Source organism: Vidua chalybeata, chromosome 5 (genome assembly GCF_026979565.1).
Source record: "Vidua chalybeata isolate OUT-0048 chromosome 5, bVidCha1 merged haplotype, whole genome shotgun sequence".
Taxonomy (NCBI): Eukaryota; Metazoa; Chordata; class Aves; order Passeriformes; family Viduidae; genus Vidua; species Vidua chalybeata.
The window spans coordinates 22,499,273-22,524,629 of record NC_071534.1 but is presented as its reverse complement, the minus strand read 5'-3'; the positions used below and the strand labels follow the sequence as shown (position 1 = coordinate 22,524,629).

The 25,357-nt window shown below is 44.0% G+C and overlaps 1 protein-coding gene across 1 annotated transcript in view; it reads left to right on the top strand.

The window, feature by feature from the left end:
* The window catches only part of ABTB3 (ankyrin repeat and BTB domain containing 3), a 164,513-nt gene that overhangs the window by 86,191 nt on the left and 52,965 nt on the right, over window positions 1–25,357 (top strand). The window contains exons 2-3 of the mRNA XM_053944080.1: window positions 8,063–8,212; window positions 21,456–21,660. Coding sequence (XP_053800055.1) covers window positions 8,063–8,212; window positions 21,456–21,660 — 355 coding nt within the window. The remainder of the gene's footprint in view (window positions 1–8,062; window positions 8,213–21,455; window positions 21,661–25,357) is intronic.

The window sequence follows — 25,357 nt, the reverse complement described above, 5'->3', positions numbered from 1 at the left end:
GGGTCTGTGGCGCAGGAGAGACTTCTCTCTCCCTTGATAGCTTGAGTATTGATTATCTGAAGGGTGGTAATTTGATCAGGAATCCCGGGTGATGTTTCATGGTGGGTGTTTTTGGAAATTGGGAGGAGGAGGGGTGTTTTAAAAGGTCTTCATCCTGGATTTAATTTATGTGTTTTCAGTAGTAGTAGTAGTTTAATAAAGTTTTTTTCCCCTTTGTTATTAAGCTTGGGCCTGCTCTGCTCTGTTCCTGATAACATCTCACAGCATTTATTTAGGGAAGGTGCATTTTCATGGGGGCGCTGGCATTGTGCCAGTGTCAAACCATGACAATGGTTCAACTGGGTGCCATCAAATCTGTATTTCTCCAAACTTTCTCACCTGCTGGTGCTGCCAACACATTCATTGTGATCTTTTCTTCCATCAGGTTCCCCGTGACCTCTCAACTTCTTCTTGGGTTGCCACACTGAGGGCTGAATATGTTATATTTATCTGCATGTAGCAAAGAAGGAAGATGGTACTGGCATTTTTAATTGTTCCCCCCCCCCCTTTTTTTTTTTTGTATTTGAATGCCTCCTATCAAAAAGTAAAACAAAACCTTTTTCCCAGACATCGTGAGTTAGTTTAGATCAGGGTAATCTCAAGCTGATGGGTGTTCAATGTGAAATTAATGCACTATGTCAGCTCTAACATCTCCCTGCCAAAAAAATCACAACTCTTACTGAAACTTTTATGGTCACTGTGACAGTGGAACAGCGTGACTGAGCAGAGTGTGCTGTTGTGCAATTTTCCTGTTCCAAAGTTGATAAAATGCCCCTTTGTGGCCAACAGGGAGAGAGCAGTAGTGAAAATCACAGGGAGCTGAAGGCACAGGTTCACATCAGTGCCGTCACTGTGGCATCAGCTGCCCCTCACTGTGCTATCATCCCACGTGTTGGCTGTCCAGCCCGTGGATGCACGCTGGAAAACAGCATCTTCAGCAGTACCACAAAGACCACTTTAGGAAACTGGGGCAAGACTTTGGGGATAAGCATGAGGAGATGGATCTCCATTTCCTCTCTCATGGACTGGCTTGCTCCACGTTCACTGCTTTTTAGTTTTTTTTGTGGTGGTTTTGAGGATTTTGAAGTTTAGCAATTCAGTTTGGCAAGACTTAAGATTTTTCCTTTCCCTATATCCTAATAAAAATAAATATAAAGCTGTAGTTAGTGATTTGGGAACTCAATTTCTATGTTTAGGGGGATTTAATTTCCTGATTCTTCTTTGTTTTGTAATATATAGCCTGAACAATCAAATCCATCCCACGTTCCACTTGGTTGTGCGCCACTTAACTGCTTGGTGCTAGCAGAATATATCCTAATTTAGTTGAATTGTTGTTACTTGTATGCCATTTTAAGCAGCAGTGATTGCCACTCATTATCATTAGGCAAAAACTATTGCCTTTAGAGGGATTCTAATAGGGAGGACATCCCAGTTAAGTAGAATGTGCTCTGCTAAGAAACTTCGTTACAAGAAAAGCTGTCACAGTTGCATTTTGTAGTATAATTCTATTATCTTGTCTTCCCATAGCATCTACTCAGATACCTCACAGAGGTGCTCTCTTCTTTGGAGGATTTAGTTAGGCTCTCAGTTCTGTAATTCTTAAGCATTATTCATTTGCTCTTCTCCTGTTTTGTCCAGGAGAGAAAGGGTGGTCTCCTGTGGTTAAAATGCATAACTAGAAGCCTTACGGTCTTTTCCGGTTTTCTCTGACACTATTTCACCTTGTATCAGTTACTAAACTCTCCTATGCTTCACTTTCACTTTCTCTGTGTATTAGATATGAATAATACCTTACCTGCATGATGCCAGTGTCTTGAGGTGAAGTGTAGAGCTTTGTAAATGCCTTTTCATGTCACTGAGTACTGGGTTGTTAAAGACACACAAAGGCAGTGTCCCTTCAGCCTCCTGATTCCTGTTCCCGCTCCACCCTTCCTCGTTTGGGCTGCTCTGCCTACTGTAAGACTCCAATTCTGGAAACTTGATCTCACCACCTAGCTTTCCCAAGTGCTTTGGATTTTCTCCATGCAAAGCCACTCCTTGTTATTTAACCGGGTTGGAATGTGTGGAAAGAAGACACTTTGCTCTTCTTGCTTTGAATGGTTTCCAGCTCGTCCGTTAGCTGAAAGCAGTGGCTGATATGATTAGCTTTAAAGTTTTCCCAGTGGTCTCATCTCTGTAAGGAGAATGTTTTCCATCTGCCTTGCCCATCAGGTGGACAGGCTGAGCCTGGGAATGATGGCACAGGTTGTTTAAAACAATGGAGACCATAGGGTTTCTTTCCAGGTGTGAGCTTGGACTGTAGCAGTTTGTGTCACTTTACTTCACACCTGGTGTGAGGGTGCCGAGCTCAGGGTGCTGCGGATCCCATATCATCCCTCAAAATCTGCTGAGCACCTGGATGGTGTCCTTCTCATGTACTCCTGGTTGCCACGACTGCACAGTGTGGGGTCGGGAGAGTTTTTCTGCATGTTGGAATACTAGCCAAGTGGGGTTTGCACCTCGTCAAGTATTTTGCTGTTGCAAAGGCAGCTGGCAATACCTTTGACCCTTTTATTTTTTCCCATAGACCTTTATATTGTAGATGTCAAGAATGCTCTCTGGTACTGGAAAATATTTTAGTCCATGAGCTTGTGGAAGAAAAGGAGTTTTTTGTTTTGTTTGTTGGGGTTTTTTTTTTGTCTTGTTTTTTTTTTTTTTTTTTGTTTTTGTTTTTGTTTTTTTTTTTATTATTGGATGTTCTGTGAGCTCTTGAACTTCTCAGGGTTATGAGAAGAGACTGGTCTCAAAGACTTTCTAGTTCTGTGTTCCCATGTAATAAAATGTATAAATTGTGATGACTGAGGGGATTTTCTACTCCTGAAGGTAGTCCTCCTGGGTAAGGTTGGCATTTACTTGAGCAATGCAATATGCAACACCATGTATTGGGGACAGCTCAGGGTTAACTACCATTTTCAGGCTCATTTTGTACAGCAATTTGCCTTATATCTATCCTGCACATTTAAACTCTATGAACTCTTAGTAGGATCCAGCTATTCCTTGCAGTGGGAGTATAAACTCTTCTCCAGATATATACATTTGCTTAAGATGTAATAGATAAAGAAGGAGGTAAAAGATTATTTGAATTACTTTCTCTTGAAAGTAATAGCACTTAAGAAAAATAACAGGAGAGCAGCAAAGCATTCATGTTTCTATTCAGACTCTAAATTGGTATAAAGAAGTCTGGCAATATTTCCAAAGGAATGAATGGTGAATTGTGAAAAAAGTATTTTTTAGTGTTTACAGTACTTATATTTTTAATGAAAACAAACACATTTGTATCAGGTATCTGCTAGATTACTGAGCCATGGGTCAATTTGAATCACATTGTTCAGTGGACATTTTCATTAATTTAATGCCTTTGAAAATTTTTTCTGTTTAGAGCATGGCATTTGAATACTGAAGGAGAGGGAGGAGGCAAAGAATTTGAGATTTGGATGACAGTAGATATTGCAGACCCATAAATATAGGCAGTGCACACTTTTTACTTGCCTTGCTCTATCACTTTATGTGTATATATATATATATATAAATTCAGCAATAGTTGGGGTATGGGCATAGGTGCCACCACTGCAGGAATTAAGCATTTGGGCAAGAGCTGGTATATAAGTGCAGGTATCTGTCTAAATTAAGAAGCAGTAGAAAAAGCTTAGATTTTAAAAAATATTTTGTAAAATTACTCTTCTGTATTTAGGTGAACTTTGGTGTACAATCCCTGCATTTCTCCTGCTCTGAAAAGCTGTAAGAGGTCACACAGTGGCTGCTGTGTCTTGTGCTGGGGTTGCTCTTGGCTCTCAGGTCTTTCAGGCTGTTTTGCTGGGGAGCACTGAGGAGCTCTGCTGGGACTGCTGCTGGGCACTGAGTTTGGGATATTTGTGTGATGCACTCAGTGCTGCAAGGACAGCATTGGTCAGTTCTGTGGCAAGCTCTGAAAGAAGTGTGCAGGAAAGCATGTATGCGTGTATTTTTGTGCCAGAATCTGCTTTGCAGTGCAGGGTGGTGCATCAGCTAAGCCCAAGAGAGGTGGGAATGTGCATGGGGAAGCTGGAAGAATTACCAGGTACCCCAGTCTCTGGATGAGTTTGCATAAAGGTTTAAAATAACTTCTCCTTTTATATAAAAAGTCTGGGCACCTTCACTTTGTAATTTTGTGCAAAACTTTGGTTTGGGATTTTTAAGTCCTTAGGGATTGAGCTCTGGCTTGTGCTTTAGCTGAGCCCAGAAGGCAGGGAAATGTGAAATGTATTAATTGTGCATCACATTTTCTCTATGATGTTGCTTTTTCTCTAGAGATTTGGTGGGGGGAGCATTGGGAGCTTATAACTGTGATTTTTTTTTTTTTTTTTGCATCCTGCTGATTTTAAAATGTATGGATTTCCCTTCAGTCTTTCACCTATAGATTGCAGGGTACTCTGAGGCCAAGGGCAAAGTGAATACAGCAATGTTGGGTATGGCCCATTCTGGATGTGTCCATGCAATCGAGTCCTGGGCAGGTCCATGCCCCAAGGAGGGTAGAGAGACAAGGGGAAACACCAAAACAGGTGACAAAATCCAAATACACGAGAGTGCTTTGGTTGTCCTGCCTGCTTCCAGCACTTCACAGCAGCTGGGGTGTGGCTGCTGCACATTGCTGGTGGCACAGAGCAGACAGGGATGCACCGATGGAGTCTGGCCCGGGATTCATTGGGTGCATCAGCTGCTGACTGCTTCATTTCCACTCCAGGGAACTGCAGGGAAGAAAAGGGATAAAATAATGGGCAAAGAAGTGCACAGCATGTAACCATGCAGAAAGGAAGGACATTGAACAGTGCCAGTTGAGAGAAAAGTCAGGTACCACTGTTCATTTCTGAAGATACTGCACAGAAATCTTTGGTGTGGAATGACAGATAGAATTGGCAGTGACAGCCAGAAAAGTACCAGGGGAAAAACTGGTTTTCAGGCCTTTGGAAACTTGAGGTCCTCACCTCAAGTTGAGTGTGTTCTCATGTTCAACACAATAAGGCTGAAAAAGCAAGTGTATAATATGAATTGGCAGAGAGTTAAAATAAGGAAGTTGAACTGTAGCCAAAGCAGGAAAGATGATGGTGGCTTTTTAGATGTTTCTATGTATAAAAAAGGTATTTATAATCTAAAAGTGTTTATCTTTTCCCCTCCCCTTCAGTTTGGTATGCTCTCTTCTTCCTTGCAGTAGCCTTTCATCAGTAAATTTGAGCTTTACATCAAACACTGATAAAAAGAGAGGGGGTTTTTCTTTTACAAAGCATTTTAGTTGCTTTAATATTTTTGGGGGAAACAGTTGAAGCTAGAAGACTGGCTGAGTTGTATGCCCAAGCCATAAAATTCCTTTTCTCCATGCTTATGAAAACCAGATTTGATCCAGCAAAATTATGAGTTACAAACAAATCTTCCATCACCCCACTGGTCACTCGCTGTGGTCAATTATAGTTTTGAAGCTGATATAAGAATCAGATGTTTGGCTATTGTGTGTCTCTGCTAATCTCCAATCCAAGTGTAACCCTTTGGCATGACACATCCTATAATTTGTTAAGTTTTGTAACAATGGCTCATTTTGCATTTCATTGGCACTTTTCTCTCCAAGAGCCTAAGAATATGCTCCCCTCACTAAAGACCAGAGTAATTAATCATTAGGGCTGTTTGTAAGGAAAAGGCCTAGCTGTGGGAACAGAGTCACAGGCAAAGCAGAGAATAAAATTTTTATATTCCACTGCATAAATCACTTGGAGAAATATCTTCTGTATATAATTATAATTTTAAATAATTTGAATTTTATTTGTAAAGTTATCCTAAAACAGTATTTTTTTTCTCCACGCTTAAGGTGTGTTTTTGTAGAAAAAATATCCAATTCATTTTTTAAAGATGCCATGAAGTGACTTGTAGTCTATTTCTTGTTTTTAGAAATCTCTTAGAATATTAGATCATTTTTACATCTGTTTTCTGCAGGGAAGATTCTTCCAATTTGGTCTTAATTTCTATCCATTAAAATGATAAAGAAGAATCTAAAAAAATAGGAGAGAATGCTTACTAAAATATGCAGGCAAGCCTGCATTTTAAATGCAGGTGTTGTACTTCCCGAGCCCTGTAACATCCACAGAATATAAATGTTGATCAGTGCACCAAGTGTTTATGAGAGTCAGCCACTGAGTGATGGCAGGAAAATTGGAAGTGCTTGTTTGCTAAGCTGTTGTTGCTTTTTCTTCCTTACCTCTCAGCTTTGAATTGTTCCCTCCCCAGTGCTGTGTCAGGTGTCCTATTCTTTCTCTCCAGGACACTTTCTTATGAGTTGTGTTACTCTCTCATGACCTTCTACACATTCATGGGGTTGTTACAAGCCTGGGACCAGGGCCAGGGGCTGGGAATTACATCTGTTCCTCCTGCTCCATCTCCAAGATTCAAACAGGCTGTTGGGGATTTTGTTCTGGTGCCACTGCTGCGTGCAGAGAATGATCCTAGTTTAGGTTGCTGTCTCATGGCCATGGTGGACAAGACCTTTGGTCTTGGTTTTCCCAGTGTATACCCCTACTTTTTTCTTTGGAATGGGTTCATGGAACCTGTGTCACCTCTCTCCTCTCAGAATGGATGCTTTTAGGTCTCTGCTGCAAATATAACTTGCAGACTCAGTTGGTTGCAGGGAGGAGATGGATGTGAGGAGAGGAATCCAAGGTGTTTGGTGAAGCTAACAAGATGTCTGAGAAGCATCTCCTTTCAGGTGCATTTCCTGATCATGCAGTGCTCCAAAGCAGTTGACAGTTCTATCAGTCTGCTGACAGAATTATTGGTCAGTAGAGTTAGATGTCATATATTTACTGAGCTGGGAAATGAAGCAAATTCTTCCCTTGAAGAAAAACTTTAAATATGTACCTCTTCCTTAATGGATTTTGCAAAGTCTGCTTGGCCTATAAGGGCAGAACCTAAACTCTCTATTTAAAGGAAGGAGTAGTAAAAGCTAATGGAAAAAATAAATTTCCGACTCTAGCTTGTTTTCAAAGGAAATATTTGGAGATGAGATGATATTTAATCATCATAAAGAGGTACAATTCCACTGCCTCCACTGGCTCTCCACCTGTGTATATCCCAGAGGAATTGGGAAGGTGATGCTGTGAAAAGCATAGCCAGAGCTGACTGTACACAGAGCCTGGGAAGGGAGGAGAGTTTGCTCTCCAAGCTGGACCAATGCAGCTGTTGCCCAAGGCTGGTAATACAGTGTTCGCTCTTGTAAATACGTTCTGATTTTTAGCATGACAATGATTTTGGTGAATAAATAGATGCCCTCCATCTATTCTTGAGGGTTTACATGTCGTGGCAGAAAGTGACTTTTGTGCCTGAATGAATGTGTATGTAAATCATTTTATGTCAGTAGCTTTACTTTTGCCCTGCACCATAAAAATTCACTGCTCAAAGGGCTTCTGCATAATGGGCTTTTGGAGCCCAAGCAGTTCAATTGCTGGGAGCTGTATTTACAAAAGAAATTCAATCAGCCATCAATGACACTTACAGCATCTTGATGCTGTCCCTTATTTTGGCAATTGAAAGTGAAATTCCCTTGCAGGAAAAACCTGTAAATGTGTTGTCTGTCTCATCTATAATTTGAAAGCCAGTCTTTAGGAATTCTGAGATACCATTAGATACCATTTTCTAATAATTTTGTGTAGGTTTGGAGTAGTTTCTTGGAGGATTCTTTGAAACTCTCTTGAATTCCCCCTTGAACAATCCTCCTAGGTTTTTCTGTATGAGTTATCCCGAGGTGAGATTGTAATGAGCTTGAAGATATTCAGAAGGGCTAACAAGGGCCACTTCTGCATGAGTCATCTGTGTTACAAGACATTGTGTTACAGATGCTGGTTGTCTTCAAGCTCTGCACATGCAGGCTGTGTCTTGGAATGTCCTCAAAACGATGTGGTGGTGGCAGCAAAGTTACCATATGAGCTGAAATGACATTGGGCTTCTCCTTTCTTTTTATCCAATGTAGGTGTTCTCTGCCTGCCGGACAGCTTGAACCTTCACAAGGACCAGCAGAGGTCAAACAAGCCCGGGGAGGTGCAGATGTTCAGCCAGTCAGAGCTGAGGACCATCGAACAGTCTCTACTTGCCACACGTGTGGGGAGCATCGCTGAACTCAGTAAGTACCAGGCTGTTGAGAATGTTTGGATCTCTTTCCTTGAAGTAAAGCAAAGCTAAGTGCATTGCCCAGTTCTGCTGAGGAGAGATGAGAGGGCTGCATAATGTTGAAGCAGATGTTGGGCAGATCTAGCTGTGTTCATGCTCCATTGTTAGTTCAGAAGCTGAAGCTATGGGAGGAAAGTGTTGTATAGACTCATAGCAATGCCTGTGGCTTGTTTGCATACGTTGTTCTCAGTCTGGCTAGATTTGCAAGTGTCTCTTGTATTGGTATCCTGTCTCATTTCAGTGGGATGTCTGTTTTAGGATGGGCAGGCAGAAAGCTGAAGGCTGTAATAAGTAAATATTGTCATATGTTGCAGATCTACTTCATCCTCTGTTAGAGAAGATCCTTTACCTGCCTTTCCTTCTCCAGCCCAACAACTCAAACCTGCACTAGAGAAATTAACTCCTGAAAGAATAATTGTTTGCTATTAATCAAAGAACTTTTTGGGAAATACAGAAATCTGTGATATTTGTCAAAATTTGAAAACTTCGCTTTTGGCACTAATAAATGGTAGGAGGCAAAGGCCATATGCATCCTTATGTGACATGGAGATAAAATTACCAGAAGGGCTTTATTTAAACTTCTTTTTTCTTAAGAGAGAAGCATTCCAATCACATGTTTGTGTTCTAGTTAGATACAGGAAGCTATGTGTGGGAAAACAGAATCATTCAGACAAAAAAGTGGGGTTTTTCTGAGGTTTGTGAGAAATACTGTCGACTGTTCTTTTCCTGAGGTCTGTTACAAAATTTTGGGGAGAAATTGAAAATACTTGAATCTGTGAAGATATAGGCTACCCAACCTACTGCTGTTCTTGTTAATGAATTGTGTGTTACCAGCATCACAAAGAACTCTTGTGCATTTTTAGCACTTCCTGTAGCAATGGGAGTCTCCTCTGTAGCTCCATCCTATCATCAGGGTTCAATTTCCTCCTGTTCATGGGCCATGTGGATGCACCAAGGATGTTTATCTACAAGACACAAGATGAATTTCTGTTTTCAGCTTGCTAATTTTAATTTGCTCTGGTACAGCGTCAACAAGCCAAGAGCCTTAGTGTGAAGTGTTGCTCCATCTCTGTAATCAGGTGTTCAGTGTTATTCAAATGAAGTAATTTATGCTCATTTATTTCACGTGCATGAAACCCACAACAGTACTGTCTGTGTGCCAATTAAATTATGCATGATTCAGCTCTCTTTCTTACAGTTCATATGGTTGGGGTTTAATATATAAGTAATTTGTGGGTATTTCAGGATGGGTGGAGTTTTTTATTCTGGATTTTTTTGGACCTTTGTACTCAACCCAAAAAGCCAGACTTCTTCGATGGAACACCCCATCCCATTTTACACTTGAACTCTTATCACCTCTAAGAGTCCTACCTTAATTTCAAATGCTTTGTTCGTAGGATCTGCTTTCTGTACATCTGTTGACTGCAAACACAAGCAAAACACTCTTCAGGGTGGCCAGTTGGAAGAAAAGAGCACGTCAGTGGGAGTTGGATGCAGCTGTCAGAGAGGCTGGCACATCCAGCAGGCTGGTAGCCCTCCAAAAAGCCCCGTGGCCAACTCGAGGGATCCTCCCTGGCCGCTGCAAGCAGATGCATGTCAGGGAGGCAGCAGTGGGAGGAGCAGTAACTGGCAAAGCTTGCAAGGCTTGATATGCTCAGTTGGGTAGAAATCTGTGCTGTGGAGCAGTGCTGGTGCAGAGTTCAAAACTGAGCTGTGAAATGTGGAAGGAGTTGCAGCATGTTGATGACCAAAACCTTCTGAATTTGGAGGAAAAATCATGAAGTGGGAGGAAAATGAGCAGTGAGGGGATACAAGTAGGTCTGCTCTTTGTTCAGTGCTTGTGTGTCTGTCTCTGGCATCAGCAGTGGTTGTGAGCCAGAGGTCACAGCAAAACCTCTGCCATGGAGGTGGGTGGGGAACCACAGCGTGGGGCAGAAATGCAAAGCAGTGGGGAGAAGACGAGGGGAACACCTGGGGATGAAGGCAGAAGGTGGAGGAGGCAAATGAGGATTTATTGTTGCCCTGGTGGTTTGAGGGGGAGGGACATTATGGAGAAGAAAGAAGTTATGGCAAGCATTGCCATGGAGAAAATGAGATATGAGGGAAGATGTGAATAGGGAAAAGCGCCTCCTTTTGAGGGGGTGAATAAAGGTGGTGAGGGAGACTCTGGATAGGAGGGAATTAAGAGGATAGCACTTGAGAAGAGGATCATGAGGAGGAGGAGGAGATGGCAACCAGAAGCGGATGAAGAGGGCAGAAGCTCAGCTTGTGGACCAGCAGAGGAAGTAGTCCCCAGGCATGTGTCTGCATTTTCCTACCAGCTTGCAATATCCCAGGAGCCAGGATTTCATTTCTGTTCTCTTCAAAAGAGCACAAAAACAAGGGCAAGACTAATCTTGCAATAAAGCAATTTAATTTTATCTCAGGAAAAAAAATATTTTAAAAAGCAATTCTAATTGAATGAGATTTCCTATCCGTTTATTGACATGAATAATTAAAGTATTGTAAGTACACAGAATAACTGGAATTAACAAGTGTCTGCGTGCAGAGGAAAGGCTTCCCCTGCTCTCAGCTCTACCCAGCATCCTTGCATGGAACAGTGTGACCAGGTGCTGAGCTGCTGGAGGCTTTGAGACCAGGGGATCAAATCTGTCCCATGGAAGACAACAGCTTGCAAATGAGACCTGTATTCTGCCCAGCACCTGTATTTCAGCTCACATCTTCTTAATTTCTTTGCAGTCTGTCCTAGGCGAAGAAGAGATTTGCAGGGTGAAAAGCCTTGTATCATGTGGTATCTTTACCTTTCCCTACCCATGATGATACTCATGTGTCTGCACCCTTTGTTTTTTCATGTATTGTCAGCGTATTAAAAAAGACCATTTGGGTAAACTGGGTCTCCCTGGGTGTGACAGAAGGTAGGAGAAAACTGGGGAGAGGTGGGATGGCTGACACAACCAGATGGGGAGGGCAGCACCATCTGGTGATGCTGCCATTGAGGAGTCCTCCTAGTCACACAGGTGCAACTGGACTCATGGATGCTGCTCTGGTCCTGCCAAATCCTGCTTGCCTGGTGCTTCTGCTCTCATCTCCAGGCTCAGCAGGCAGCAGGCACTGGTCCTCTCTGGGACATGGCCTGGCTGGCTGTGGCTAGGTGAAGCAGTGACACTGGCTATAGGGTACTTACCAGAAAATAGGAGGAAGAGGTGATGTTGCTGACTTAGGGGAAAAAAAAAAAAGGAGGTTTTGTCTCCAGGACTTAGGAGGAGAATGTAAATAGACACCTAATTCTGCACCACAGTTACAGCAGTAATGCGTGATTCCAAGGCAAAAAATTAATTTGAAACCTTATTCATTAAAATATAATGAACATGGCAGAAAGTTAAGGAAAAACAATAAATCTGGTCTTTATTATATTGGCATTTAGTATTCAGCAGTTGTAATTGACTACTACAGTGTGTTTTAAAATAATGTAATTTCATTTGAAATGCTTGTTATGTAGACAACATTGGGAAGAACTGAAGCACACCAAAAAATAATAGGATTTTAAACAGTAGCCTGAGAGTATTTCACTTAGTCTTAGAGAAAATATTTCACAGGACTTTTTTTTTTCCCTTTTTTCCCCCCGTTTTTTTCCCTTGAAGTTTCCTGTATTTCTAGACCTGACCTAGCGGAGAAAGGGGGTAGATCTGTTTGGGTTTTTTTCAGCAAATTTTTGGGATTCTCCTAGATTTCTGGTTCTTCTCTTTCATTTCTTTCCTTTCAGATGGGAAAAAATAAGTAGACTGAATAGAAAAAAGACAGGAACATTAGGGAGAGCTTTTGCTGTGGAGAAATCCCATGATACTGCGTTTTGACCTTTGAATATTTTTCCTAACTTCTTTATATACATGTTTGCAATCCACAAAAATTTATGTTATATTTGACTGCATAATGCTCCAAGACACCTATTCATCATCCATCTAAAAATACCGCTGCTGGCTTAGAGACCAAATGCAGAAGGAATGAGGCTCATAACTGAAGGTTGTTGCTGTTTTTTGGGGTGAAGGAGGACCCTCTTTCTCTAGAGTGTGCACGTAGGGGATGAGAAGGCAGAGCAGAGCCTTAAAGTGCACTGGCCAACAATCCTGGCACCAAGAAATACTTGTCCTTAACTACCTTGGGGTAAAGACTGTCAAGGTGTTAGTGTCTGATGTGGGACAACCACCCTGTGCTGACATCTGTTTTTAGGACTGCAGAAGGTTTTGTGTCTCAAGCAGCACAGGGAGATAAACCATGGCTTAGAATGTCATCCAAAGCATCTCTTAGTGTATGTCTTCAGGTTAGAGCAAAAAACTTGAGTCTTGTTTTGGTGCAAAGATGGCCAGTCTCCTACAGCTTTCCTGGGTGAGAAGTTTGCCACCCAGACTTGTGCAAACCACAGTGACTGGTGCTGGTATCACTCTGAGTGTTAACCACAATGAATAATCATTTTCATTTTAAACTGTGATAATCTGAAGATGTGATTTAACACTGCTGATATCAGAATGGTATTTAACTTAGAGCAGTCCCCAAATGTGATGTTCAGGCTGGTATTTCCTCCCTGTCACCACTCGGGTCTCAGCAAGGTTTTCCTTTCTGCCATTGGAAAAATGCCACCCTCCATCCCCTTTTTTCATTACACACCATCCTCTTTTTGCATCCACTGTGCTGAATGTATATATTTCCAAAATAAAAGCCTCCTAGTGGATCTTGGCACCCTTTTAGGGATGAAAGGAAGGGTTACTGCTCAAGTGTAAGTAGGAATGCGATTGCACATACTGATACTGTTTTTCATTTCTCCTCACAGCCCCAGCTGAGGAGATGATGAAAGTCTGTATCCTCTCCCTTGCCTTTTCATCTAGTCTCAATCCTCTGCAGCCAACAGGAAGGAGCGCTGCAGGAGCCATACACATGCATTCATGTGCTCTAAAGAAGAGGTTAAACTTAGGCTTAGAAGCAAATGCCAGGGTAAAGGTGCTTGCTGGAAGGGTGACATCTGAAGGAGTGTTGTCATAAGTGTTCTGCTAATTTACTGCCAGAACAAGAGCCCTGTTTGTCAGATCTATTTCTCAGACTAAGCAGCACTGTAGAGTAAGACCAAGCTGTGAACGGTTTGGTTCATGGAGCACAGTGCTGAGCTAAGCAGAGGTACTAGCACAAACCTGCTATTGAGAGGGAAGTGCTCCCTTCAGCATAGTGTTTGGCCAAAGACTGACAGCCTGTGTATCACCTCTCCAGATACAGTGATGCTTTTCCCAGTTTTCAAGGGCCCTCCACTGGGTTATTGCCCATGGTCTCTAGGTTCTTGCTCACCCACTTTGTGGGTGTCTGATTAGCAACTCCTCCTTGCTGATATCCACACATCATCCAGTCTGTGTGTAAAAGTTAGAAGCTGTTGAGATGCTCCTCAACAGAGAAAGCCCCCCACTCCCTGCCCCCAGCGGAGAACAGAAGGCAGATGAATGTTAAAGTTAAATGGTAGGTATTTTCTTACCTGTGTTAAGGGCTGGTTGCAGGCTTCCCTATTTGCTACCCCATTCTCCTTGCTGCCCTCTCTGAGTGATGGACTGCAGTCTCCATTCACTGTCTGCATCTGTGCACAGGAGGGGTTGTGGGTTACTTAATAGTCCCAAACAACATCTTGCTTTTCTTCTCTTCCCCCTGATACCCACTGTCATCAGCCATGAAACAATACATTTATTTGTCAGGTGAGATGAAATGTGAGGGAGGATAATTTGAAAATACCAGCTTATACTCTACTCAGGCTTTATCTTCCCTTTGACTGCCCTGTTGACCAAGGGGGTGGATTTCTGTCTTGGGTAACAAGGGCAGATTGTCTTTTTGCTTGTCTGGGTCCTGAGCTCCTTTGGGGGTTCCCTGCCTGCCTCCATAGGTGAGACTCAGCCACCATTGCCTTTCTTGGGGACAAGCCCAGGGTGGTTTTCTTTCTTCAGGTCTTCCACCTCCTGTGTTTAAGCTCACTCAAGTTTGATGCTTAGAGGCCAAAGGCATTGCTGTGGTGGCTGGGCAGGGCTCCAACCTCCACCTGCCTTCCCCAGTACACCAATGTGAACTCGCGCAGAACTCCCCATTGTACACCACATTTGAGGTACAGTCTCCTGTTACCTCTGAACCCCTGCACCACAACACACTTGGGATTCAAATGGCATTTTCCTTTCTCTGCAGTCCTCCTCGTCCATGCTGTGCAGAGCACAGGCAATTGGTCAGGTCAGGGTGAGCACTCTCAGCTGCCCTGCTCAGCCATGGGGGCTCTTAAATTCTCTTTGAGGACATGAGTCTATGTCAGACCAAAGAAAATCCGGGAGTGGTGGTCCATAAGGCAGTGGTGTTCTGCAGAGTGAAGGCTCTGCATTAGGTTGGCACACAAATAGCTCATCCGAGTCAAAACTTGTTTTGTTTGAAGTTGATGTGGCTTAAGGGGAATCAGACACAAACATCATGCCTGCCATGTCGGATTGGAGAGTCCAAATATGTAAGTGTTGTTATAATAGGTGTGTGAACTTGAGAGGGTTTAATTATTATTGTGGCTTTTTTATGGGATGTATCAAATCCCTAATTTATCAGTCTTGAAAGGCTTTGCAAACGCTAAATTGCATGCAAACACTTACTCTGTAATATAAATAGAAGGTTCTTGTGATGGTGGGGTAAGTGAAGATATAAAGATTAAATTATCTGCGGGAGGCCACAGGGAAGCCACTGCCAGAAAATGGGCTTCTTGCATCCTGGTTGTGTTCTTCTCAATTCTGAATCTGGGACCACAGTTCCTTCTTTTACTCTTGAGTGGAAGAGATGAATGGCTTTTAGGAGAAGAAAAGGTTGCCTGTGGTAGCAGATAGGTGCACAGTGTGGAACAGCAGAGATGGCAGAGCTGGGGAGGTTTCTACAAGGTGAGCTCAACAATGAATTTGTTGCACATTGGATGCCCCACTGACTGTGGGTTATGGCACCCCAAGCAGGCCCACAGCCTGAGGCAGCTGGTATAAAATCTGGAATATACAGTGTGCCAAGAACAACTTAACTTTTTTATGTTTGAAGATACTTTGTGCTAAGAGCATGCACACTGTGAAATACATTCTGCACACTTCCTAGTGTGCAGCCACCCTATCTCTGTGCACAACCCTTTCCTGGTATAGATGAGTAGTGTTCAGTTAACAATAGAAAACCTCACAATAAATCATTTGAGGATGGGTTTTGCTCGAGCAGTTTTGGCTCAGCTGACTTTTGAAACATGGAGATTGATGTACCACTGGAGGCAGAGGAACGTGGAGGAACAGCCCAGCTGGAATTTGAGAGTGTAGGGATGGCTCAGGTGACTAAGGGTGACCTGGGACAGGAGACACAGCTCAACTGCTCATATTCACCTGCAGTGGTGTGCTGACAGGTGTGTGCTGGGGTAAACTGCACCAATGTGCCCCTTCGGTGCAGAAACCAGAGGCAACGGGAGGTAGAAAGAGACTTAGCTACACTTTGGGAAGGATGCAGAATGGCTGTGGCTACCAGCTAGTGGTCTGATTAAATAGACCATGGTTTATTGTCAGGGTTATAAATTCATGTTTCCAATACAGTCTCCCCAGAGCTGGTTGTGAGCAAAACCACAGATCCAAGACTTTTGTATTGCATTGTGAAATGAATCTAGGTCAAGAAAATGAGTTTTGCACCTGGCTCACATACTTGTAAGGGGGGAATCTACTGACCATGACTTAATTTGGCATCTAGAATGCAGCTCCCTGATGCATACTCCTCCTTTTCATGGTCTGCACAGGACACAGGAGGTTGTTAAGGGCTCTGAAAGACAGACAGAACCCCTGCCTATGGGTCTGGCCTGCTCTTTGCAGGGGGAAATATTCACCCAGGAAGCACAGCAAAGCAGTAATGCTGCTGCTATCAACATGCCCTAAAAAAATGAGAGTTGGATAGTGGGTGCTGCTGGAATTGGCTGGGGGGAAGGAGTTCATGGGACACTACAATGCCCCACTGCAGGACATGATTCCCAAGTGCAGACTACCCATGTAGGAGTCAAGGACAGCTGGAAAGATGACCAGACCAGTATTATGAAACTGATGGGTGTTGCCTGCACAATGCTGTCGTGCTAAAACATGGTCTCCTGCTGCTTCTCAGAGTGCCTCAGTAGGGCACTAGGTGGAAGACAGCTGCAGTGGAAACAGAGGCTCCTCTCTCTCCCCTGGGTTTTGAAGGAAAAACACAGGTCAAAGAACTGCATGGTTCATTTTCAGTGTGCAGAGACATCATTACTAAGTTGTTCTGGTAGTTTTAGGACATGCTTTTGGAACAAGAAAAGCATGAGGTAGGTGGCATAAGGAGGGGCTGCATAAGGATCTGTCCGTGTCATTCACGTCAGGGCTGTGGCTCTGCAGGCATACACTCAGCTGAATGGTTTTGGCTCTGGCAGTTTGGTCTGAAAATAGTTAGGCTGCTCCTAGGCAGGCGGGATAGCATCATCAGGTCCATCATGATAGATCAGAAAATCCCACAGGAAGCTTCTCAGACATGGGCATTGGGTATCTGCCATTTTCTTTCTCTTCTTTCTTTTTTGCCTTCCTCGGCACCCCCCCCCCGCCCCCCCAAGTACAAAATTTGAAACAGATGTGTTATTCTTTGAACACCAGGCTCTAACATAGTAAAAGCAGTGTTAATAGCTTTTACTGAAGCCAAACATGGTTTAAAAAAAATGCTTCACTGGTCACTGCGGAGAGGACTTAGGCTGAAGCTGCCCACTTGCGTGCTGTATGTTGTTGTTGTGTGTTGTACTGCACCCCCATGCAGATGGGAGCAGCTTTACTTTGCCTGTCACATCATATCTGTGGCTTGAAGTCGGTGAAGCTGTTCCCTAAATATTCAGTGTTGCCTTAAACCAGGCCTGTGTCACAACATGAGCATTACATAATACTTTCAATCTTTAAATCAAATGTATGCGGACCTTGCGTTCACCGACCGTGCTGAACTGAGAGCAGCAGCAATGGGCGAGCCCCGCTTTAGTTACGGGCAGGGTGAAATGCTGGCAGCTGCAGAGGCAGCTCTGCACACACTGCAGTGCAGAGGTGCTTTCCTGGGTTTTGGTAGCTGGTGTGCGAGGCACGGCCTTTCTCCTCTGGGCTGACAAGCTCCAGCGTGGATCCGCATTCCTGGAGCCCTTCCCCATCCGGAATCAGGGCTGCAAGGCAGTGTCAGCCTGGGGCTTGCCACTGCCTTTGCTGCCCTCTGGGAGCCTGTCCTCTAGTTGTGGCTTCCAAGCTTTGGCAACAAAAATGTCCTGAAATGTCCTCCCACTTCACTGTTCTTTTTCATTTTTCTTATGTTTACCCTGCACAATGTGATGTTTTCATCTCCCTGGCTGTGCCTGCAAAGCAGTTTGTGCATTGGCTCACTTGGCTTATGTTGCATAAATTATGGAAGTTTTCATTGAGTTTAATTTTAAAACAAAATAAAATTGGCAAGCTCTCTTGTCAGGCAGATCAGCTCCTCAGTCTGTTCTTCAGGTGGTGGTAAAGGGTCAGAATTTGATCAGTGGAGGGCAAGGCAGGGATCCCTGCCAAGCCCCTTTGGTCATGATGCCACAGCCATCAGGAACCTCATTCATGGAGTCACAAGGTCAATGCAGCTGCTGGGAATTTTATTTTAGATGTGTTCTTTCTGGAAATGATGCACCGAGGAATTTATTGGCCTTTCAGATGTGTTCAGCTGGTACAGCTGAGACATATTTTCAGGGCCAAAAAAAAGCAGAAAAGCCAGCAGTGCTGTGAGCAGGTAACTTGCCCTTGCTGAGCCTTTCTGTGCTGAATACAGCCCTGAACAGCAGAGGTGGCTGACACTGATGAAGGGATAGCACAGACTTGTGAAGGAGGTTTATCTTTCTGTGCTTGGCCGTAAATTCAAGGTTGCCCTCATTTTTCAGACATAGCACAGCTTTTACAGCTGGCAAGGAGATCATGTGTAGTTTGGGTTTCCCAGTTGAGGCTGGAGTTGGCTGATTGCTGGAGAGCAGACCAGTGAGTCCCATCATGAAGCTGATTTCATATCTGTGGTCTTTGGGGTGCCTTGGAATCAAAGAGAATCTCAACTCTTGGTATATTCTTAGGAAGGAAATGGAGAAGCAAAAGCATATTTGTACGGAACAGTAGAAGGAGAAAAACCTGGTAGGTGTTCAAGACAACACACACACACACACACCTAGAACCAGATGTTGCACTGTGCTACATTTTACAGAGTTTGCCTAAGTGCTGCTGTGCAGTGTGTGCATGTGCCTGTCAGCTTCCCCGCGCCTTCTTGGCACTGATCCTGGAGAACAGATATGCTGAGGCACGGTCTCTTCCCTGGAGAATTGTTGCTGTAACTGGATGCGGCTGAAGGAGGCAAAGGGCACTGGGGCATGTATCGGATTGTTCGAGGTTCCGCTGTGGAATAAAACAGAGCAGTGATTCCTGTCCTTCCTCTGCAACTCTGCCCATTTGGTACCAATATAATGGGGCTTTCTATGCTTGCTTACTGTTGTCTGTGAAGCTCAGTGTTTTACAGGTATTGATTATTTAGGCTTTGAGTTGCCCCAAAGAAATAAGTCAGCTTATTGGTAAATAAATGTTACAATAATTGTTGATGCAGAAATTATTTCAAATGTTACCAGAGAAAACGTAGCAAAGGCAAAAGAAATATCTAAGCCATCAGTTCTCAGTATAATGTAATTAAATGAGGCTTAAATATAAAAAACATTAATTCAGCTTTGAATGGTACGAATTGTTTTGGGGTTTTTAGGAAGCAGTAGAAAAGGATGAACTCCTGGTCATATTGATATGGATTGGAGCGTTGCCTTTCAGCAAGGCTTGAGTTCCTCCAGCCTTGCATCAGCAGTGATTCTTAGCTGCCTGTCCTGCTCACATCATTCTTGCTGCTGCTTTCCCTTCTTATTCACTGTGCAGCTTCCTCTGGTCCTGAGTGTGTCGTTGAGGTCACATCACCCCAGCGCTCAGGGAGGAGTAGGATGAAGTAATGCTGCTGCCAGAATCTGGGCTGAAATTTTATCTTAATTTTTATTCATCATTCATGACAGAAGTCAGAGGCATTCTCTAGTGCCTGCTGTCTCAAGCCACTGAAATGAGACTGGCTGTGTGCTAAACTTTACTCGCATTCTTCAGTGCTGTGATGGCTTGGGTTTGAAAAGGCTGAATTTAGTGTGTGTCTCCCTTTTTCTCTGCCTTTGCTGTTATTGTTAAAGTTGGATGTTGCAGCCAGCATTTCTACGCAATTTTTTTGCCTTCTAAAGAAGGAGAGAAATTTACTATCAACAAGGCTGCTAGACTTGGCAGTGCACATCTGCTGTGACCAGAGTGGGCTGAATGAAGGAGGTCCCAAAGTTTCCTGCTGCTCCTGGTTGTCTGCAGATAGCCTTGTGCAGGACTGGGGAGTCATCTCAGAGGCACATCTGTTTCTTCTGCAGACCTGATCCTGCATACTTTCCACATGCACAGTTTCTCTTGGAAATTATGAGCATGCAAGGCTGCAAGGTTGGTCCTATCATGGCAATTTCCTGGCAGAGGGAAAAGACAGAAGCTATTTTTAAATGAAAGCTTTGAATCAGAAGACTATTGCAGAGTGAAGCAAAAAAATGATTTCAGGGTTTTTGTGTCAAAACCCTGAAATCATGGACTTTGCAGTTTCCTCGTGCCAGTGGTTTTCTTCTCTTCATGGTTTTAAGGCTACATTTTTGGAGGATTGGGCTGAGATTTTTAAGTGAGACATTTCTATTCTCCCTGGTACACATTATCACTGCAGCAGCAGCATTTTCTGTGTGAGTCAGGCTGGAGAGAGGTGTTCAAAGGGGTGGGACTTAGCAAAAACCTGTTGTTCAGCCATGCACTGTTCTCCTTTAAGTCTGCCCAGGAGTTCATTATTTATTCCCCCACAATTGGTTTTATGATCCTACCTTGGTGTGCATCTTAAACTTTTTCTTCCAAGTTTGTGTTCAGTGGTCACTTGGGAAAAGCAAGTAAGAGAAAGTGCATGACTTCTTAACAGTGGAAAATTATATCCTCTTTTTCTCATCACTTGCTTTTGTATAGCTTAAGAATGACCCAAAGGGCTCTTGCTCAGATTTTAATTTAAAACAAACCAACTGATTTGATTCGAGATCCTTAGTTCCCCCAAAAGCACTCTCAGAGTGATTTGAACATGTGAAAAAAAGGCAGTTTAAACCACAATTGTTTCACTGCCTTTGATAGAGTGGTCACCAGTCAATAGACATAAAATTCACTGCCTCAGAGAGAGATGCTTTAGTTAATTAGTTACAATCAGTGTTGTGCTAAGAGACCGCACTGCTGCCTGCCCATGTATTTGCCTGGTAATCTCACTTGCTGGCTTTGCTGACCCCAGTCCACATGTTGTGGCTAGATCCCTATATCTGCCTTGTGGGGGGGTGCCCCAAACTAAATTGGTGCAGGGGGAATAACGAGAATCTTCCTCTTTGTCCTCTTCTGTGCTCTGGAAACCTGAGGGGCCAGGTGAGCCTACTTCATAGGTTTTGGTTTTCTGCTAACCTGAAGTTTTCCAGGCCTAGCTTGGACTTAAAAAAATAATTTTGGTTGCACCTTCTTTATATTGTCTTTTAGCAATATTTCCCCCTTCTTTTCTTCACCCACATGCTCATTCATATCTTCCTGCAGTGCTTTGTGTGTTATCTGACTGCCTCCTTCCTCATTTTGAGGGGCTGGATTTCACTGCCTCTCTGACCAGGAGCATGCAGCTTTTGGTGCCATCCTGCATGGTCATTTTTTGGGGCTATGGGGTTTTAGCATCCTCCAAAGGCTGCTAAGTAGGTAACTGTGATCCTGGCTCAGCATGCCAGCTCTTGTGGTGGTGCTGAGATGGGCCATCCTGATGCTGCCCACATCACCATCTTTGCAGAAACACATCTCCTGCAGGCCTTTGTGGGCTTGTCTGCAGCCTGGGTATGTCACACCAAACCACGTAAACCATCAGGAAAAGTTCAGCCTGGTGATGAGTAACACCCAGAATCCTGTCCTACCTTCTACTGTTTGCATAGGTGAGGTTAAATGGAAGGGAAGACCAACCCAGTCTGCCTTTCAGTTTGCAACTCGGGACAGGCAGCAGAACAGCCTGGCATTCACCTGGCTCTTGCTCTTTTCCAGGTGACCTGGTGTCTCGAGCAATGCACCACCTGCAGCCCCTCAATGCCAAGCAGCATGGGAACGGGACACCCATGCACCAGAAGCAGGGATCCTTCTACTGGGAGCCAGAGGCTCTGTACACCCTTTGCTACTTCATGCACTGTCCACAGATGGAGTGGGAAAACCCCAACGTGGAGCCCTCAAAAGTCACGCTGCAGACTGAGAGGTAAGAGCCTCTGCATGGTGCTTGGTGTCGTGGTGAGGATGTTTTGTTAATAAATCAGCCTGGCTGGCTAATTGCTAATTACAGCCGGCGTGCGAGAGGCTGCGGAGCAGTCTGCTTGGGTTTAGGATCACCTCCTTGAAATCCGCTTCTCTCCCTGAACTGCTGCGTGGCTGAACCAATATATATCAAAAGTGACACCCAGTGGCTACAGACAGCAAATTGGTTCCAGATGTGCACTTGGGAGAGATTTCCTTTTCCTTTCGTCGTTGCTCAGCTATTCTGTGTTTTGGAAAAGAAAATGAGAACTACTATTTCTGGCCTAGCAGGTTTGGGTTTAAATGTGTTTTTTTTCCCCTGCGTGTTAATAGGGTTCAACAGCTGTGATTGGGGAAGTGGAAAATGAATAGAGTAGTGTGTAGAAAGGAGAAGTCATTAAGGATGCTGGGCTCCTACTGCACTGAGTAACGGGGCACAGGAGTGACCTCGGGGCTGCCCTGGCCAGGGATGTGGTAAGTGCCAGCTGTGCTGCTCTTGTCCCTGCTCCAGGGATGGGCAGGGCCTGGGAGCTGCACCTCTAGCCCTGTCCTGACTCAGGGTCTGATGTAAGGTGAGAAGGAGATGCCTCTGAAGCTGGCAGGCTGGGTGGCCAGCCCAGGGGACAGATGGCTGACCAAGAAAATAAATCCATCTCCCATGAAAAGCACAGCAAACCTTCTTCTAAAACATATCTCCAGGTGTGTGCTGGGGCACACTCTGCTGCTTTCCTGCCACACTCACACCAGCCCTAAACCAGGCATCACCAGTACAGAGATGAGAGGAGTGGCTGGTGCTTAGAAGGTGCTAGATATGAATTTTTAGGATGGCTATTGTGGTGATGCAAATGCAAGCTGGTTTGTCAGGCTGGGCTCCACATTTACATCCCAGAGTATGTATGGCAGTGTACATGCAAGCCAGACTCTGATCTGCACATATGGGGCTTGGCTGTTGTTGCAGGATGAGGTCTGCATCTCAAAAGCAGCATATGAGGGTATCATTGTGTGTGTACTTGTAAATGGTAAATCTTAATATCAATATAAATAATATTTTAATTGAAATAGTTTTTTACTAGTTGCAGAAGAGCATACAAGATGAAATTCTGGCATTAATGATGTTACTGGGAATTTTGCCATTTGCCTTTGGATGGCATTTTGTTTCTTTTCAAGTTTGGGTCGCTCTGTGAGCATGTTGTCCCTTTTTGTTCTGTTATTTCCAAAGTATGAAAAAAAACAGAAAGGAAATGACAAGAATCCAGAATTTTCTCTATTTTTACAATTGTTTTTAATTTCATGATTTGTCATCCAGTCTTGCTATCGTGGAAGGCCTAACTCATGTCCAGCAGTGGTTAGTATGCACAAAAAAATTATAAAAAAATTAGAATATACTCTCACCTGATCTGTAGTTCCCATCTGTGGGAATAATGCCACTGGAAATATAGGGGTGAATAAAGCTAAGCCTCTGGTTTTGTAAGATTTCTTCAGACTTTGCTGTGCAAAAGTGAAAAAGGGCAGGGATATTTGAAAAATCAGTCTCAGCGTTTGCTTTAATAGGTTTTCCTTTTTCCGAGGTTGCCTTAATACATGTCCTCTTCGTTAGAGCACTTGAAACACTGATTATTTGAAGTGATTGTTCTTGCCTTTATTTTGAGCCCTCCATCTGGCAGGACGCCTTCCCTTGGCAGGGCAGTGAACGACTGCGGTGAGGGCCAGAGCAAGTACTTGGTGTTATTGCCAAGAGCCTGTGGTCACCTCTGGAAGGAGCAGATACATCTCCTGCTGCCTAATCAAACATGCATTAGTACTTAGTGCTGGAGTGGGAGTGGTGCAGGGCTGAGTGTGAGCCCGGACATTCCCATGGAGCTGAGCTCTGGAGTTTCACCAGCTGGATGGAATCACCCTGTGCTGCTCAGGAAGGAGAGCAGTGAGGCTGACTTACCAGTAGTGCTCTGAGCAGCCTTCCTACCCATTTCCCATATTTTGTTTTTTTACAGGCAGTCATGCTTTGTGGTCCATGACTTATCTCTGGTGGTTTCAGTTTCCATGATGGGGTTTTGTGAGTTGCAGGGAGTTGGGTTTGTTAAACATGACACTTTTACATGCAGAATATTTGCAAGATTTGTGATGTATCTGTTGCTGTATTTTCTCTCCAGCTGCAGCAATTGCTTTTATTTTGTAAGAAGCCCAGAAGGAAGCAAGAAGGTCCAGGCATCTTTCCCCATCCTTGGCCTCTCTATGCAGAGAAGCCAGGACAGTGTGGGTCTGGCTGTAGAGGCAGTATTTTCATGAAAGAGGAGTTGTCCTTGGCTCTTTGTAAAGCCAACCTGGCTACTGTCTTGGCCCCCTCCTCCCTGACAGTGCAAGCCCAGGCTAGAGAGGATTGTGTGATGCAGCCGGAGAATTCTCCCAGCACTTGGAGGGCTTGATGGCACCATGAGACCATGTTCTTCCCACTCATCTCCAGCCCACCTGGATTTTGGCTCTGAACCAGGCTGAACTGCAAAGGCTGCACACGTCCTCCTGCAGAGGCTGGATGTGGGAGGGGAATCCAGTATGGTGGCATTGCTGCCTGGCTTAGCACTTTCCAGCTCAGAAAGTACCTCCCTCAGAGCCTTGGGGGACACATAAAAAGGGATTGTTACCTTTGAGTAAATCCAGCACTTTATTTCTTGGGAGCATTTATCTGTGTTTGCTCTTCATGGAGGTAAAGAAATGAGAATGCAGTATGTTTTTAATAGTGTTTATCTTTACAGAAAATAAAAGGGAAAAATGATTATATAGTGAAACTCTTGTTGCGGGGGGGAGCTGCTTTCATGGGAGGGGGAGGAGTGGAGAGTGGCCAGAATTGCTTAGAAAACCTGGAAAATATTCCCCATATCCTAAATGCTGACAAACCCAACCATAAGATGGATGTGTGATCCCCTCCCACCCCAAACTCATATTCCTTCAACCTGGCCACTTTGGCCGAGACTCTCTGATTTTTTGGCACCAACACAAGCCAGTTCTGCTGATCCTGGATACCATGTAAATGGCTATTTTGTCAGGCATGGAGGTACAGGGAGAGGGTGGACCTCTTTCTGGGGTCCCTTTCCCTATTACACCCAGCTGGGATGTGCTGGAGCCATTTATCTTGTGCTGGGTGTTGCCTACAAAAGCAGTGCTCCTCCAGTGCTTCCACCTGCAGGAGGCTGCAGATTATTTAGGGTTGTGATTCTTTTGCTTTCTTGGGAATTAAAAAAAAACCAAAAAACTGTAGATGAGGGTACTGTTGCTAAGATTTCTTTCTTGCTGCTTCTAGCTTAATAAAAAAATCTGTCCCGTGGTTACGTTTGGTTTGTCAGCCCCCATAATGCTTCCAAAATGATTGCAAGTAATTTCTTAAGCACCGGAAAGTGCAGAATCTGTAGTTGCAGATTTGTGTGATGTTGTTTTTCCTTAAGTGGTTCCTTACCCACTTTTATCCACAGCTGTATTGACAAAGTCCTCATTACTTCCTAACTTGCCATGTTCCCCATTAACAACTCCTTGAGAAGCTGTGGCTCAGCAGCTCAGCCAGTCCAGAACCACCCATTAATTCTGCTGACAGGCAGCCAAGTCCCTTCTCCTGTGCTTCCTCTGCTGCACCACCTTGGAGGGGTATTAGCTGCTTGTACCACCTGGCAGCA